The 16784-nt window shown below is 45.8% G+C and overlaps 1 protein-coding gene across 2 annotated transcripts in view; it reads right to left on the bottom strand.

Annotated features, from left to right (window-relative positions):
* CACNA2D2 (calcium voltage-gated channel auxiliary subunit alpha2delta 2) overlaps positions 1-16784 on the bottom strand; it is a 209450-nt gene that overhangs the window by 42362 nt on the left and 150304 nt on the right. For both annotated transcript variants that reach the window (XM_066596905.1, XM_066596906.1), the window contains exons 5-9: positions 7278-7322; positions 7058-7196; positions 5512-5643; positions 5329-5386; positions 44-94 (exon numbers count right to left, since the gene is read on the bottom strand). In XM_066596905.1, coding sequence (XP_066453002.1) covers positions 44-94; positions 5329-5386; positions 5512-5643; positions 7058-7196; positions 7278-7322 — 425 coding nt within the window. The remainder of the gene's footprint in view (positions 1-43; positions 95-5328; positions 5387-5511; positions 5644-7057; positions 7197-7277; positions 7323-16784) is intronic.

Below are 16784 nucleotides of genomic sequence, written 5' to 3'. Positions count from 1 at the left end.
GGTCACACTAATCCTTTTGTGGGACGACGGCTCTGTTACTTACACATCCACTATGATCACCATGTCTTTCGGCGAGGACGCTCCCTGGATGTACCTGAAAGACACAGATCACATAATGATACAAAGACGATCGTTTAGAATTACGGAAACCACATGATGAGGTCTTAAAGGGCCAGTGATCCTGAGGTCTGGAGCTAAGCGTATGTTTACATGTAGCAAAAATGCTGCGGATTTTCCGTTGCGGAAAATTCCATGGCAAGATTCAGAACATTTGCGCATAAGAGACACATCATTGGTGCGTAATTGAAATAGAAATCACCGAACCAGCAGCGCTACAATCATTAGAGGCCGCCGGGTGAAGGAAGCGCTGACAGTGCAAAGACTTTGGAGGTGAGGGGGAGCGCTGTGGCTGCTGAAATCCGCTGTGGAAACGCAACGGATTTCTATTTAAATCACGCGCCGATGGTTAGGATTTTGACTCTCCCTTATTCGGAAAAGCTCCGGATCTCGCCACGGAATTTTCTGCGTCGGAAAATCTGCACCGTGTTCGCTACATATAAGCATACCCTAACACAGCTAACAGTGATTGCACCTGTGCAGAACACGGACGGCGGGGTAAGTCTCACTTTAAGGCGAGATTCGCAGCGACTAAGATGTAAAACAGCCTAATTATAACTGTGACTCCCCCGGGACGGATGCAATAACACGGCCGGAATAACCGTATAATGATTCCGCGGTACAACCTTCTGTAAATCTCTTCTGATTGTTTGGCGTCACGTATCTATATTACTGCGATCGTTTGTTATGCTGTTGTAAAAATGGCAATAACCGCTACATTCCCGATATAATGTGCAGCATCGTGTACGTCCGTCGCACATGCAGCCATTTACAGGGTGTGGATAGGGGACACCTCCGAATATCGAGGTTCTTAAGCCACGCCCCTTCAGTCAGTGTTTGTCAGATGATAACGATGGCGAACTTAGCACAATTTCTGCCACATTGGCGCCACTCATCTGTCTTACACCCCTCCCCCGACAAACATCGCTAAGTGTTTATTAACTTAATCGCACTCTTCTAATAAAAACACGAAGACGGCGCGGCAGAACATATACATAACAATGTACACACGAGCGCCTCCAGGTGCCTGCGTTGTTATTGGAGGCATTTTCCAGCGGCGATGATGCGTGAAATGAAAATTGGACAGGGGTGCTCAGAGGTGGGAGAGAGGGAAGAGACAGCGAGCGGCCGACAGACGATGAGACAGTCACAGACAGAGACAGACAATGACAGTGATAGTCACAAACAGAGACAGGAGAGAGGAAACAGACAGAGCAGCCGACAGATGATAGAAGTCACAGAGACAGACGATGAGAGTGGTAGTCACAGACAGGCAATGAGAGTGGTAGTCACAGACAGGCAATGAGAGTGGTAGTCACAGACAGGCAATGAGAGTGGTAGTCACAGACAGGCAATGAGAGTGGTAGTCACAGACAGGCAATGAGAGTGGTAGTCACAGACAGAGACAGGCAATGAGAGTGGTAGTCACAGACAGAGACAGGCAATGAGAGTGGTAGTCACAGACAGAGACAGGCAATGAGAGTGGTAGTCACAGACAGAGACAGGCAATGAGAGTGGTAGTCACAGACAGAGACAGGCAATGAGAGTGGTAGTCACAGACAGAGACAGGCAATGAGAGTGGTAGTCACAGACAGGCAATGAGAGTGGTAGTCACAGACAGAGACAGACGGTCACGGGCGCATGCAGAAAAGACTGAGGAGAGTGCGAGTCTCCGACAATAAGTATGATAGAAGCAGCGAGAGATGGGAGAGAGGGAAGAGACAGCAAGCAGCCGAGGGAGACAGATGGTGAGATGATAGTCACAGACAGAGGTGGCAGAGAGGGGAGAGAAAGCAAGCAGCTGACAGACAGACGATGAGAGGGAGAGTCACAAACAGATGGGATAGAGAGAAAAGACAGCAAGAGGCCGACAGAGAGACGATAAGTATGAGAGTCAGATAGAAGTAGGAGAGAGGGAAGAGACAGCGAGCGCCCAACAGATGATGAGAGTGACAGTCACAGAGACAGGAAAAAGGGAAGAGACAGCGAGCGTCCAACAGTTGATGAGAGTGATAGTCACAGAGATAAGAAAGAGGGAAGAGACAGCAAATGTCTGACAGATGATGAGAGTGATAGCTACAGAGACAAGAAAGAGGGAAGAGACAGCAAGTGTCTGACAGATGATGAGTGATAGTCACAGAGACAGGAGAGAGGGAAGAGACAGTGAGCGTCCAACAGATGATGAGAGTGATAGTCACAGAGACAGGAAAGAGGGAAGAGACAGTGAGCGTCCAACCGTTGATGAGAGTGATTGTCACAGAGACAGGAAGGAGGAAAGAGACAGTGATCAGCCATAGAGTGAGAGTCATAAACAGGCATGTGATAGAGACAAGACAGTGAGCGGCCAACGGAGAGAGAGATAAGGGTGAGAGTCACAGACAGAGGCGGGAGAGACAGCAAGTGGCTGACAGAGACAGATGAAGAGAGTGGTAGTCACACGGAGGGACGGGCATCTACTGTAGGACACCTGGACAAATCTATCAGGACATTGTGCCATTTTCTAAAGGAAAGGGGTGTGGCTACAGAGACAACACTGCAACAAATGTATCAACTAGGCAGCACAAACACTCTAATGTCCTCCTACAGCCGGGACGCCTGACAAGTGACGCCATAAATACATGATAAGCCCGATCACGTATAATATAAAAAGTATGATAGCTTCCTAATGTACGTTGCATTTGAATTCAGGACCAGAAACCTCTGCTTGCTGTCAGTAAATGGAAACATTCTGCTTTACATACATAGGTTGCATAAACGGCTCAGACCTCCTCCTGCTCACAGGTAAAGGCCCATTTAGACACAACGATTATCGCTCACGTTCACGCACTATTTGTTCATTGGTGATTTCTAGCGAGCTAGAATTTACTGGTGACTCTTATCAGCGTCGCACACTGATTTTCTCAGTAGGCGGCGCTGATAGCATTCTTTGAGCTGGTATCCCGCTGGCAGTGCTCAGCGAGACACCAGCTGAAAGCTCAGAGAACAATGCAGCTGTTTACATATTCAAAACAGCTGCTTTGTTCTCGGAGCTATCGTGGCGGTATCCCGCTCCGCCTGCATTAACTCTTTAGTAGCGAATTAGCTACTTAGTTATGCAAAGATGATCGCTCAAAGCTGTCACCCAAACTACCGTTTGAGCGATCATCGTTCCGTGTAAATGGGTCTTAAGGGGTCCGTGCAATGTATGTAGTGCAGACAACCCTCTGGATGTAAACATCCCAGGACCCCACACTCATACAAGTTGCCTGCATGAATACATTGCAACAAACTATCGCCACAGGAGAGAGCTTTGTGCTGCTGATGTGTTCACCTCACAGAGGATTGTCTGGACTGGATACATTGTAACAAGCCCTCAGCTGTGCAAAGCATTAGGTCAGGATGGGTTTTCGAAAAAGTTCATGTTCACACAGTGGACTTTTCAGCAATTTTGATGTGCAATCTGCAATAATTCTACATCAAATTTGCACAAAAAAATTTATTTATTTCATTTATTTGAATCAACTATGGCGCAGATTTTTTAGCATGCAGATTTCAAATCTGTGTCGTGGCTAAAAGAAATGACGTCTCTTCTTGACTCAGAAGCCACACGTGGATCTGCTCAAGTGAAATAGGCTTTTTCTGCGTTTGGGTTAGTTGCAACTACCCTTTTCCCCCGGAAATAAGACCTACCCCGAAAATAAGCCTTAGCCTGATTTTTCAGGATTTTCGAGGAGGCTTGAAATAGAAGCCTTATCCCAAAAATAAGCCCTAGTTACATTACATGAAAAAAAAATTGGTTCCTCGAGCGCTGTATTGACTGGCTGAGCCACGGCGCTCGAAGAGCCAATCAATAGCCATCACATTATTGAAGCGGAATTTATGAATTGGTTGAGCCGCGGTTCAGCCAATTCATAAGTCTCGCATCCACAACGCTATGGCTGTGATTGGTTCTCGAGCACGGCTCAGCCAATCAAAACAGCACTCAATGAACCAATCACAGCCATCGCTTTGTGGAGCTGGGATTTATAAATCGAATAACCAGGAAGTGATCTTTTGTTGGCTGCCAAGGACTGCTGGAACCACAACGGAGCTCTGGAAAACAGCTGGAGACACCTGGACCAAAGCTGCTAGGTCAGTATAACAAGACATTCCCGAAAATAAGACCTAGTGCCTCTTGTGGGGCAAAAATTGATATAATACAGTGTATTATTTTCAGGGAAACACGGTATATGTGGAAATATGGAGCAGAAATCCGTGACTTAGGGTGCCTGTACACGAACGGAATTTCCAGCGCGTTATTTTAGGCACATTATCTGCCCCAGACCGCAGCCAATATACTCCTATGAGGATCCGCAGTTGTCCCCAGGCGGACAGATTTGTATCGCGTTTTTTCACGCGCGTGAAAAAATCTGCGACCTGTTCTAATTTGGGTCGGATTCTGCGTGTGAAGCCTCCAATACAAGTGAATGGGTGCGTTTTTTCACGCAGTACATCCGCAGTGCAGCTGCAGATGGAGTCACTGGTTGCTATGACTACAGGAAGTAGGAACTGTAGGAGGCGTCCCAACACACAGCAGAGCTTCACAGGCAAATTTGTAGAGGGAGATAGGTAGTATTTCTTGCCAATGCAGGATGTAAGAATGCAAAATCTGTAGTAATGAATTCCTCTTGTGAATTTTTTTGCAGTGACTGAAATAAAGTCACGCTGGAGAAGCGCCTGAAAAAAGTTACATGGATCAACCATGCCCACAAAGACATCTGCTCACCGGGTGAAAGCATGTTGCCAGAATAATTTAACGGTGCTCGCACAAGCAAGAGGGACAAAACGGAGTCTGGGTGTTGGTTTTTAAGCTGTTTTCCAAGGAATGGGCAGTTCTCTAGGGGTTGGGTTTATAATAAGGGGTGTCTGCTAGTTTTTCTGCGCGTTTTTTTCCGCAACACATCCGCGTATATCCGCGCGGGATTTTTCACGCATCCGCACCTATCCGCAAGCACATTTAGGTACCATACGCGCGTGAAAATCCGCTAGCGGAATCCGGAACGCTCGTGTGCAGGCGGCCTTATGCAGTCTATGAAGCAGGTTCATGCTGGACTTCTCTGAAGTGGAATACGCCTGTGTGCACATACCCAAATGTTTCCATTCACTGACATGAAGCAGACGTATTGGAAAAAGTGTGGTAATGAAACACAATCTATTAGTAGGGATGACATGTGATGGCCCAGCTGTACTCACCACGGCCTCCTGCGGACGTCATACAGGTCGATCTTGCTGGGCGCCCTCCATGGGGTGGCTGCAGTTACAGACAGCAGTTAGAGTCCCCTCCATACTTCCCCAGCTATACATGAATCTATCCACCAATCAGCTGTCAGGTCTGGTGGATGGATTTGATCACAGGTTACACATCGCAGCTCTTACCTGGATAGTATCGGGTCACACCGGTGGCGCTGCCAAACACCTGCCACAGCAACGTGGGGTCCTCCTGGCGATTCTGGATGAAGACATTTTCTAAGGCGTCCGTCCAGTTCAACTCATTCAGGATGACAGTAGCTGCGGAGAAATGGGATAGCAAAGAGAGGGGTCAGCATAGGGGTGACCAGGGTCAGCATGTGTCTGCATAGGAGTGCCTGGGGTCAGCAGGGCTTGTCATAGGGGTGACTAGACTCAGCAGGGATCTGCATAGTGGAGACCGGGGTCTGCATAGAGGCAATTAGGGTCAGCAAGGGACTGCAGGAGTCTGCATAGGGGTGACCGGGGTCAGCAGGGCTCTACATTCGGGTGACCAGGCTCAGCAGAGGGGTGAGTGGGGTCATCAGGGGTTTGCATAATGGTGACCGAGGTCAGTAGAAGTCTGCATAGGGGGGACTGTGGTCAGCAGGGGTCCACATCAGGGTGACCAGGATAAGCAGGGGTCTGCATATGGGTGACAGGGGTCAGCAAGAGTCTGCATAGGGGTAACGATTGTCTGCATAGAAGTGAGTAAGGTTAGCAAGGGACTGCAGAAGTCTGCATAGGGGTGACCGGGGTCAGCAGGGCTTTGCATTGGAGTGACCAGGCTCAGCGGGGGTGGTAGGGTCAGCAGGGCTTTGCATTGGAGTGACCAGGCTCAGCAGGAGGGGGGGGAGTAGGGTCAGCAGGGTTTTGCATAGTGGTGACCGAGGTAAGTAGAAGTCTGCATAGGAGAGACTGTGGTCAGCAGGGTTCCACATCGGGGTGACCAGGATAAGCAGGGGTCTGCATATGGGGGGACCGGGGTCAGCAGGAAGTGTTATCAGACATTCATTTCCTATCCTGCAATCTTTGGTGGTGCAACCCCTTTAAGATATGAATGATGAAAGGTTATAAATGGTTCCCATTCAATGACAGCAAGCATACATCTTGGAAATGGGAACGACTGAAACACAAAGCAGCTGATTGAGCATTTGCTTTGCGCCATTTTTATTCTTTTTCTAGTTTTGACCTGATCCATTATATTTTTGCGCCTGTTTCATTCCGGTTTACGCCTGGTCCAGCAATTTTAAGGGGTGTGGCTTAATCGGCGTACAGCACATTTATCAGTTCCAACTTTTTAATAAGTTACAAGAGTTTTGCGCAAGGTGTTCCTGTATTGAGCCGGCGTGAATTTTGTCGGTCGGTTTAACGTGACTAAATAATTGGATTTTTTTCTTGCCACGTGCCGTTTCCCTTCATCGGTGCGAAATGCATGCAAATGATTAAATCCATACTACGCATGTATTAGATACATTTTGTCACGTTACACGCTGTGTAGGGAAGGTGGACGCAGCAAGAAATTGCCAAAGTGTATTAGAAAATTGCCACCATTTTTCACGATGCTCCTGTTCGCAGGGTCAGTTTGTTACTGCTGGTGGGATAGTAAACTACAGCCTGCCACCCTCTGGCTGTTAGCAAACCACAACTCCCAGCATGCCCTAGCGGCTATCATTACACCGTGCTGGATACTCACAGCCCTTGTAGATGTCGGTCGGGATCTGCACCGCCGTGTACGAGTAATTCACTTTAGTCTTAAAGTTAGGATCATCGGAGAATTCCAGTTTCAGGGAGTTTGCCGGCTCGTGGGTTTCCTCCTCGCCCTCAGGGTCGTCCTGAAAACAGGAAGAGACAGTGAGCGCAGAACAGGGGGCGACACGGCACCGCAGATCAGCAGGAGGCGCCGGGGTACTCACGTATTCTGTGTCCGCCTTGGAGTCGTAATATTCAATATCTCCTTCCTATAAAAGATGAGAGAAATGGAGGGGAAAGAGGTGATGTAAGAAACTTACTCCAATAGTTCTGAAATACTCTGTGCTGCTGGGGGACCTCAATGTCACCACTATGTAACTCAGCCTGGGACCTCCATAAGACCAGTACACTTATCTGTGCTGCTGGGGACCCCCCCCCCCCCCCCCATGCACTATGAAACACTCATCCAACCCCCCAAGATTAGCACATTGCTCTCCTGAAATCCTCTGTGCTGCCTGGACTGCGTTCCTTCCTCTATGCCAGTCTCAGCCTGTGACCTCCCATTAAATTGTCAGTCTCCTCTCCTGACATCCTCTGTGCTTCTTGCAGTATGTGACTTTTAGGCCTCTTTCACACAAGCGTTACGATTTTCGGCCGCCCGCATTGTGTCTGAAAATGGCATGAACGAGAAAAAGCATTTTCTCGCTTATTCTCACAGCCGAGTACGGCGTATATACACCCGCAATATGCAGCCCGGAATTACTTCCATTGGGAGTAATCTTCAAAAATCCTTCTACTGTCTACATAGAGCCAGCTGATGTAGTTTAGTAGTGCTAGCCGCTGTTAAACTCTCTCCCCCTCCCTTTGCTGGCAGCTCTCATAAAAGCCTATGGGAGCCGCCAGCTGATCGCGGCCAATCGATAGAGCAAGGCCTATCTTATCCGGACATGTCAAAACATCGCCCGGCGTATTTGGCTGCTCAAGTCCTATCCTCTCCGAGCAGACGTTTTTATGTGGCTAATAATCGTCCATGGTCGCAATTTTTTATTGCGGCTAAATTAGCCATATAAGCACGCTTGTGTGAATGGAGCCTTAGGGCTGAGGATAGACTGCGAGTTCTGTGACTTTGAGCATTGTATTAACCCCTTGTGTTCAATGTGTTAATTTACATGGGCGATTTTCCTCTCGCACCGATAGTGTAAGGGGGGGGAAACTGAGGCAGATCCTATTTTCATACGACCAAAATACAAGCATAGAACTGACAATGTGCAGCGTCTCGCACATCGCACGGACAGGGTGTCGCGCCCATGTAAATATGGCCTTAGTCTGTGTCCTCCCAAAGGAGCAACACTCTCATCTCCTGACATCCTCTGTGCTGCTGAAAGCTCCTTGCCATTGTTCCCCTCCTCCTGTGTTGTTACAATGTATCCGCACCAGTGAGTGGAGGAGAGGGGCTGGAACGAGGACCCTTACCCTGAACCATACCACTGATGATATAACACCCCCCCCAATGGACGCAACGCAGACATATTTCTATAACGGCGTTCGTCCGTGCGCTGACAGTAACAGATCATCGCGTCTTCCAGGCTGCAGAGTCTCGCTTCATCTCTGTCTCTCCATTCCATTGCTATTCCAGTCATTCATCCCCCTATTCGTGCACCGTCTCCCCCTCCTCCCCTCCCCCCTCTCCTCTCCTCGCCCCGCAGCGTAATGAAACCTGACATTATATCAAACATTATAAAGACTCTCATTTGATGAAGATCATTCGTCAACACACAAACCTATTAACCAGCAGAAAAACCTCGCCGTGCGCCTCTCCCCGAGCACGTGCGCTGTGTATCTGAGAGCGACGCACCTCACGCCGCACACTCGCTCAGACTGCAAATCACACGCTCCGCGCTCCCTGCTACCAACTTCCAGGTGAACTCGGCCCCAAGGTCATCGCCAAGGACGAGGCTGACAAATTCTTTTCTTGAGCGACCGCACTTTGCTTACTGGAAAGTTAAATTTGCGCAATTGCACATTACTCAGGCGGTCAGGAAAGCAAATATGGAAGCGGCCGCCGCGGGATATTTACATTTCTGTATGGAGAATGGCAAAGATTTACAGCCACGGGATCACGAGAGGAGGGGGCAAATACTTCTTAAAGGGGAATAATAAGAACACGGCACAAATAATAATCTTCACTAGAATATAGAAACTCTTGAGAATAACAAACATCACATGATCTAGTATAGGGGGCAGTATTATAGTAGTTATATTCTTGTACATAGGGGGCAGTATTATAGTAGTTATATTCTTGTACATAGGGGGCAGTATTATAGTAGTTATATTCTTGTACATGTGGGCAGTATTATAGTAGTTATATTCTTGTACATAGGAGCAGTATTATAGTAGTTATATTCTTGTACATAAGGCGGCAGTATTATAGTAGTTATATTCTTGTACATAGGAGGCAGTATTATAGTAGTTATATTCTTGTACATAGGGGGCAGTATTATAGTAGTTATATTCTTGTACATAGGAGCAGTATTATAGTAGTTATATTCTTGTACATAGGAGCAGTATTATAGTAGTTATATTCGTGTACATAGGGGGCAGTATTATAGTAGTTATATTCTTGTACATAGGGGGCAGTATTATAGTAGTTATATTCTTGTACATAGGGGGCAGTATTATAGTAGTTATATTCTTGTACATAGGGGGCAGTATTATAGTAGTTATATTCTTGTACATAAGGCGGCAGTATTATAGTAGTTATATTCTTGTACATAGGAGGCAGTATTATAGTAGTTATATTGTTGTACATAGGGGGCAGTATTATAGTAGTTATATTCTTGTACATAGGGGCAGTATTATAGTAGTTATATTGTTGTACATTGGGGCAATATTATAGTAGTTATATTCTTGTACATTGGGGCAATATTATAGTAGTTATATTCTTGTACATAGGAGGCAGTATTATAGTAGTTATATTCTTGTACATAGGGGGCAGTATTATAGTAGTTATATTCTTGTACATAGGGGGCAGTATTATAGTAATTATATTCTTGTACATAGGAGGCAGTATTATAGTAATTATATTCTTCTACATAGGGAGAGGTATTATAGGAGTTATATTCTTGTACATAGGAGGTAGTATTATAGTAGTTATATTCTTGTACATGGGGAGTAGTATTATAGTAATTATATTCTTGTACATAGGCAGCAGTATTATAATAGTTATATTCTTGTACATAGGGGGCAGTATTATAGTAGTTATATTCTTGTACATAGGGGGCAGTATTATAGTAGTTATATTCTTGTACATAGGGGGCAGTATTATAGTAGTTATATTCTTGTACATAGGGGGCAGTATTATAGTAGTTATATTCTTGTACATAGGGGGCAGTATTATAGTAGTTATATTCTTGTACATAGGGGGCAGTATTACAGTAGTTATATTCTTGTACATAGGGGGCAGTATTACAGTAGTTATATTCTTGTACATAGGGGGCAGTATTATTGTAGTTATATTGTTGTACATTGGGGCAATATTATAGTAGTTTAATTCTTGTACATAGGGGGCAGTATTATAGTAGTTATATTGTTGTACATAGGAGCAGTATTATAGTAGTTATATTCTTGTACATAGGAGGCAGTATTACAGTAGTTATATTCTTGTACAAAGGGGGCAGTATTATAGTAGTTATATTCTTGTACATAGGGGGCAGTATTATAGTAGTTATATCCTTGTACATAGGAACAGTATTATAGTAGTTATATTCTAGTACATAGGGGGACAGTTTTATAGTAGTTATATTCTTGTATATAGGAGGCAGTATTATAGTAGTTCTATTCTTGTACATAGGGGGCAGTATTATAGTAATTATCTTCTTGTACATAGGAGGCAGTATTATAGTAGTTATATTCCTGTACATAGGAGGCAGTATTATAGTAGTTGTATTCTTGTATATAGGGGGCAGTATTATAGTAGTTGTATTCTTGTATATAGGGAGCAGTATTATAGTAGTTATATTCTTGTACATAGGGGGCAGTATTATAGTTGTTATATTCTTGTACATAGAGGGCAGTATTATAGTAGTTATATTCCTGTACATAGGAGGCAGTATTATAGCAGTTGTATTCTTGTATATAGAAGGCAGTATTATAGTAGTTGTATTCTTGTACATAGGGGGCAGTATTATAGTAGTTTTATTCTTGTACGTAGGGGCAGCATTATAGTAGCTATATTCTAGTATATGGAGGGCAGTATTATAGTAGTTATATTCTGACTCAGTGGACACATAATTATGGGCAATCTCATCCTGGAGGGGTTCATATACTTTTTATTTTTTGTTAGGTTTGCTGCTGTTCGGCATCAACCTGTCACTACTCTGCAGTAACATCGGCCAAAGTCTAATTATATGATTGTCACATCCCCAGGACAGAACATTCCATCAGATGGAATCATAATGACATAGATTTACCCCACAAGGAGCCTGCGGCTGCCAGTCATGTGATGGCATCCCGTAGTGCAGATCATTAGGATCAGAACGTGCCTGAACCCTGAGCAATGTAGGTCACGTCCGAGATCTGAAGGTGAATGCTTAGACTCTCGTTATTAGGACACGCACGTTGGTCGCACCGCACAGAACTGAAGGAAATTGTGATCACTGACTTGTAAGAGGTAAAAAAAGGAAAACTGGCATGAAAGTCATGTGACAGTCCTGCCGGCACAGGTCACCCAACGATGGTTACAAACTTCCATCTGTATTTTTCTCTACAGATTGGCGCAGTGCACAGTACAAAGGAAAATGCTCCTAAGCTGCGTCGATGTCAGACCGCACACCCCCGTCATTCTGTGAGCCTTGGACATCCATCCAGACAGGCGCCATCTGCTCTCCGTAGCCAACTGTCTGGACACGGTGCCCAATGCACTGCCGAGACTTTGGAGGGAGCATCAAACCAGGGGGAACTTCTCATAAAAGGTCAACACAGGTGACCCCAGAACGGATCAGTGGGAGAATCAGGATTGTGGTCTCTCACATGATTTTGACAGCACACCGTTTCATTTTTAACTCTGCTGTTACACCACGTCTTGTGCTCTAGTCACCTTCAGAGCTGCATTCACAGTTCTGTCAGCTGGAGTTTGTCACTATAGTGTTGATTGACACCTCTAACAACTCAGGTGAGACCTCACACTGCATTATGGGAGTTGTAGTGTCACCATTGCTGGAAACCCAGGAGCTACTTCAAACAAGACAGTGAGCCACTAAGAGTCTTAAAGGTAATGTCCAGCCACGACTACCACTGTTTTTTTTCTTTAAACCTAAATAAGTTCACAACAATATGCTGATCCTTATAATGGCCGGAGCTCAATTTACCGGATACAGAGGTGCAAATCTCCTGCATCGGACATAGGAGTGATTTATTATTTGGTTTACACCTTTTTAGGTGCAATTTGCAACTTTTTCATTATTTTGCAGTTTGTAGGCTGATTTATCCTAAGAAGCACAATTCAAGTCTGCTTTTGCTTCGCTTTTTTGTATTTCCCTGGCACAATATGCAACAAATTTAACAAACTGTCACAGGATGTTTGAACTCCCCCTAGAGGTGGCTGTATTTATCAGTATGTGGTGAGCTTCCCAATGGTGGCTGTATACATCTGTATACTAGGAGCTCCCCCTAGTGGTGGCTACAGGTAGGCAGTTTTAACATGTAACTATATGGGTGCATTCACACGGGCGTATGCGTATTTCGGTCCATGAATACGCAGTGTATTTATGGGCTGAAATATGCTGTTTCCTTGAGGTTTTCTTTTTAAATATGCAGTGTATTTATGAGCACTCTGATTTGTGTGTAAATACGCAGCGAATGTGATATTACGTGTATATTTATGCACGCGCATTGATTTCAATGAGCTTCTGTTACATAATATGCATCAAGATAGGTCATGCCGCATATTTTTTCATCAACTGAAAAAATATGCTCAAGTGAACGAACCCATTAAAATAAATAGGTTCTATTCACGGCATAAACTTGTGCAGGTAATACGCTGCGCAAATACGCCCGTGTGAATAAACCTTTAGTCTGTGCAGGCAATTTGGAGCTCTGTATGAAGAAAATGAAGACCTGATCGCTCTAAAGATATGTAATCCGCTGAAGCTCTTGGTGTAAACGGCCACTTCAAAGCCAAGAGGAGAAGTGAAGAAGTGTAAGTTCAGCTTTGGATGTAACTAGAGTATAAGAGTAAAGAAAACAAGTATGTCTCAAGTCTCTCTGTGTAGATACACACCGGCGGCGCCTTCTGTTGCACGTACGCAGTTTATGAAGCTTTCACAATGGAGGAAGGGTAATGACAAGTGAAACGTTTTCACAAAGAGTAAACAGGGACAGCAGAGCAGGGATCTTTCTTAGAGCCGGTCACGGAGAGACGACTTCGGTACCGCCGTAATCATTAAAATAAACCGCTCATTTGGCGGCTCAAGACGTAAACATAGCCCATGTCTTCCTAGAGGATGAGAATGAGGCTTGTAGGTAGAAATGAGTGTTTTCCACAAGGCGCGCTCGGATAACGGATCTGTGGTCATCTACGTAAAATACACACGTGTTCCCCGCAGAACACACGGGCACCCAGGGGGGCAGGAGACCGCGCTCTATCCCCTTCTTAACAACCTTGAAGCAATCAGTGAGCAGTGATGCAGGGGGGTGCAATCAGAGAGGGGGCGACAGGAGGCGGGAGGTGAGTATACGGCTCTGGGCTGTGTCGCACATAACACCTCTTGGCCATCTGTCTGCACTGGGCAATGAGAAAACACAGGGACGGTACTGGCAGGATCTGCATTATGATCAGTGGAGGAGGGGGCACAGGACATCTGGATGAAGCCTCAATCAGAGCTGGCGAGGGAGGGCACGGCGGCCTGCCAAGCCAACTATGAAATGACTGCTCCAATCGTGCCCTACACAGCCAAAGCAGGGCAAGGGGGGCACTCATGCCATGGCATCCCTGGCAGTGAACATTTGGTTTTCTACTTGCATAGCTTCCTTTGTAATATTAAGTTGTTGAGGCACTACAAGCCCCAGCACAGAGAACATATACTCTATTTACATCCGAAGCTGCATTCACAATTCCGCTGGCTTGTTGTTAACTTTCATGCTAAATGACCCTACATCTACCTGCACTCCCTGCTGCTTCAGTGTCTATTTAGAAGAGGGGTATTAAAGTGGCAAACTGAGGCACTCCAAATCTGGATGGGGGACGCCAGGTATCTAGACCTCCTAGACTGTACTGGAGGAGGGCAATGTATCTCCCAATGCATCTAGCGAAACTACTGTCAGGGCCTGGCACCCTGGGGTTTGATCCTGGCCAGTGGCATTGTGTTTTAAGTGCTGGCGATGAGAATGGTATGTCTTTTTCCTTTTTTTTTCTCTTCTAGGGTATGATTGAGTTTAGGGGTCTCATATGGGGGGAATATGACTAATTTTAGGGGCTGGTCTATTGCCTGATTCATTTTAGGAGTCTGATCTGGGGTCTGAATGAGTTCAGTAGTCTGGTATTTGGTTCTGAATGAGTTCAGGGGTCTGATCTACAGGTCTGTAGGAGTTTAGGAGTCTGGTCTGGTGTCTAAATGAGTTCAGGGGTCTGGTCTGGGGCTCTGAATGAGCTCAGGGGTCTCAATGAGGTCAGCCAGCTTGTCAAGGGTCTGAATGAATTCTGATGTCTCTATGAATTTAGGGATGTTGTCTGGGAGGTCTGAATGAGTTGAGGGGTCTGCTCTGGGAGGTCTGAATGACTTGAGAGGTCTGCTCTGGGAGGTCTGAATGACTTGAGGGGTCTGCTCTGGGGTGGGGGGGGGGGTGTCTGAATTTAATGGTCTAATCAGGTTTTATTACTAGCAAAAAATAAATCTTGATGTATACGTTTTTACAATGTTGCGAAACGTTAACGAGACACCATCTTTCCTGTAATGTTCAGCTCGGACCCTCACCTGAGCATAGCCCCCAATAAGTGGACCGTTAATATGCTTGTTCACTAATATAATGGCGTACAGCGCTCCCTGGGAAAGTGCTGTTATTTGCGCCATATTCCGCAGCGCACACTGCGGCACATCGCTAGCGTAGTAACTGGTAGAAATGTGGTAGCTGAAGCGGACAATGTTACCCATCTGTGGTAGAAGGTCACGCTGCCGCCCTCCTTTCATATTTTCCATACATACATTTTGGTCCTTTATGGGGCAGTGGGGTCTGTCAGCACAGTGCTGATGGATTCCTAGTAGCAGCCTGTAGAATGCAGCTTTGGGTGTGACTGGAGTATAGTAAAAGGCATGATATGTGCTGTGATGAGATTATTATAAGACCCCAGTTGGTCTCTCGTTAATGACCCTTGTACTGGCGGTGTGCGCACTGAATATTAATGTACAGCGACCGCTACAATTTCCATTCATTCTGTTTTTGCGCGGTCTGCCAGTGAGACGTATGTGTGTTCCAGTCGCACACGCTTATTAAGCACTTTATATTGATGTGTGGACAGCAGACATTGGCAGATAGATCCTCATAATTGGGAGGGTAACTAATTGGCAGTAATTTATCAGTTCCAGCAATAAGCCATTGTTCTAGGCAGACATGTTTACGGAGCGCGGATTTCACTAATCTTTAACCCTGCACTGGCTGGATGGAAATGGCTGCTCCATTGTGAGGACGAGAGAAGGCGCTCAGACTCCGGGAACATGCGTTATTATGAGATTAGTGCAGGAACACGAATCCCGCAGAGAGAGAATTCAAATGTGTGTAAAGCCAGAGACGAGCACGGTACAAGGTAATGGGAATTACGCAGCAGCTCTGTGTGTGACTAGTGTCCATCTTGAATAGTGAGATTCTAGCTTACGATGACCTGAAGGATGCGGTTACCACAGCGCAACTCTGAACATGGTTTTATATCTTTCATCTACCTGAAACGTAGAGTGCATCTGCAGTCTTCTGCTGATTAAAATGGCCAATGTACTCCAGTCACACCCAGAGCTGCATTCACAAATCTGCTGACTTCTGCTTGGAATCTTGAGATTTTATAATGCCCGGTACTCTGCTACTCTACATAAGATGCAGTTATTTCTCCAGACACTGTGCCTGAAGGGAGCAGCAGGAAGTGAGTCCTTGCAACTTGAATGCCAACAGAATTGTGCTTGCAGCTTTAAATGTGACTGGAGGATAAGACCTCAAGGTTAATGCAGGTCAGTATTGCTACTCAATAATATACAGAGGGTTAGTCTGTAAGATACGCTTTAAAGACTCATTGGCTGAGACCACTCGCCCTTCACCCGATATCCACCAGCCGCCCTCTTCCCTCATACATGTGCGGAGGAGACCGACAAGACTCCAACCATCTCTGTGACCTCTGCATATTATCAGCTACTGCAGATTTTCTCTCTTCCTCTCCTCCATCCACTCTCCGGTGATGCAGGACCCTATATAGCTGCAGCTGTTACACTGTAGCAGCAGCTCTCCTCACCTCCTGCTTCTTATTATGTCCGAGCGCCGACACTGGGCAATGACAATCTGATCCAAATTACCTCATTCACTTTCATTAGCTCTGGCAGGGACCAAGGAGAGCAGAGGAGAGATTCACCGGCAAGCCAGAGGAATGAGGGGGGAAATAAAGGAATGATGAGAGGAAAAATAAGAGGAGGATGGAAGGGGTGAGGAAGGAGAAACATAAGAGAAACAAGTAGAAGAAGAGGAGAACAGAGGAGGAG

This window comes from Eleutherodactylus coqui, chromosome 3 (assembly GCF_035609145.1).
Source record: "Eleutherodactylus coqui strain aEleCoq1 chromosome 3, aEleCoq1.hap1, whole genome shotgun sequence".
NCBI classification, from domain to species: Eukaryota; Metazoa; Chordata; class Amphibia; order Anura; family Eleutherodactylidae; genus Eleutherodactylus; species Eleutherodactylus coqui.
Note: the sequence above shows the minus strand (reverse complement) of the source record. Positions and strands in the feature narration are given on the sequence as shown.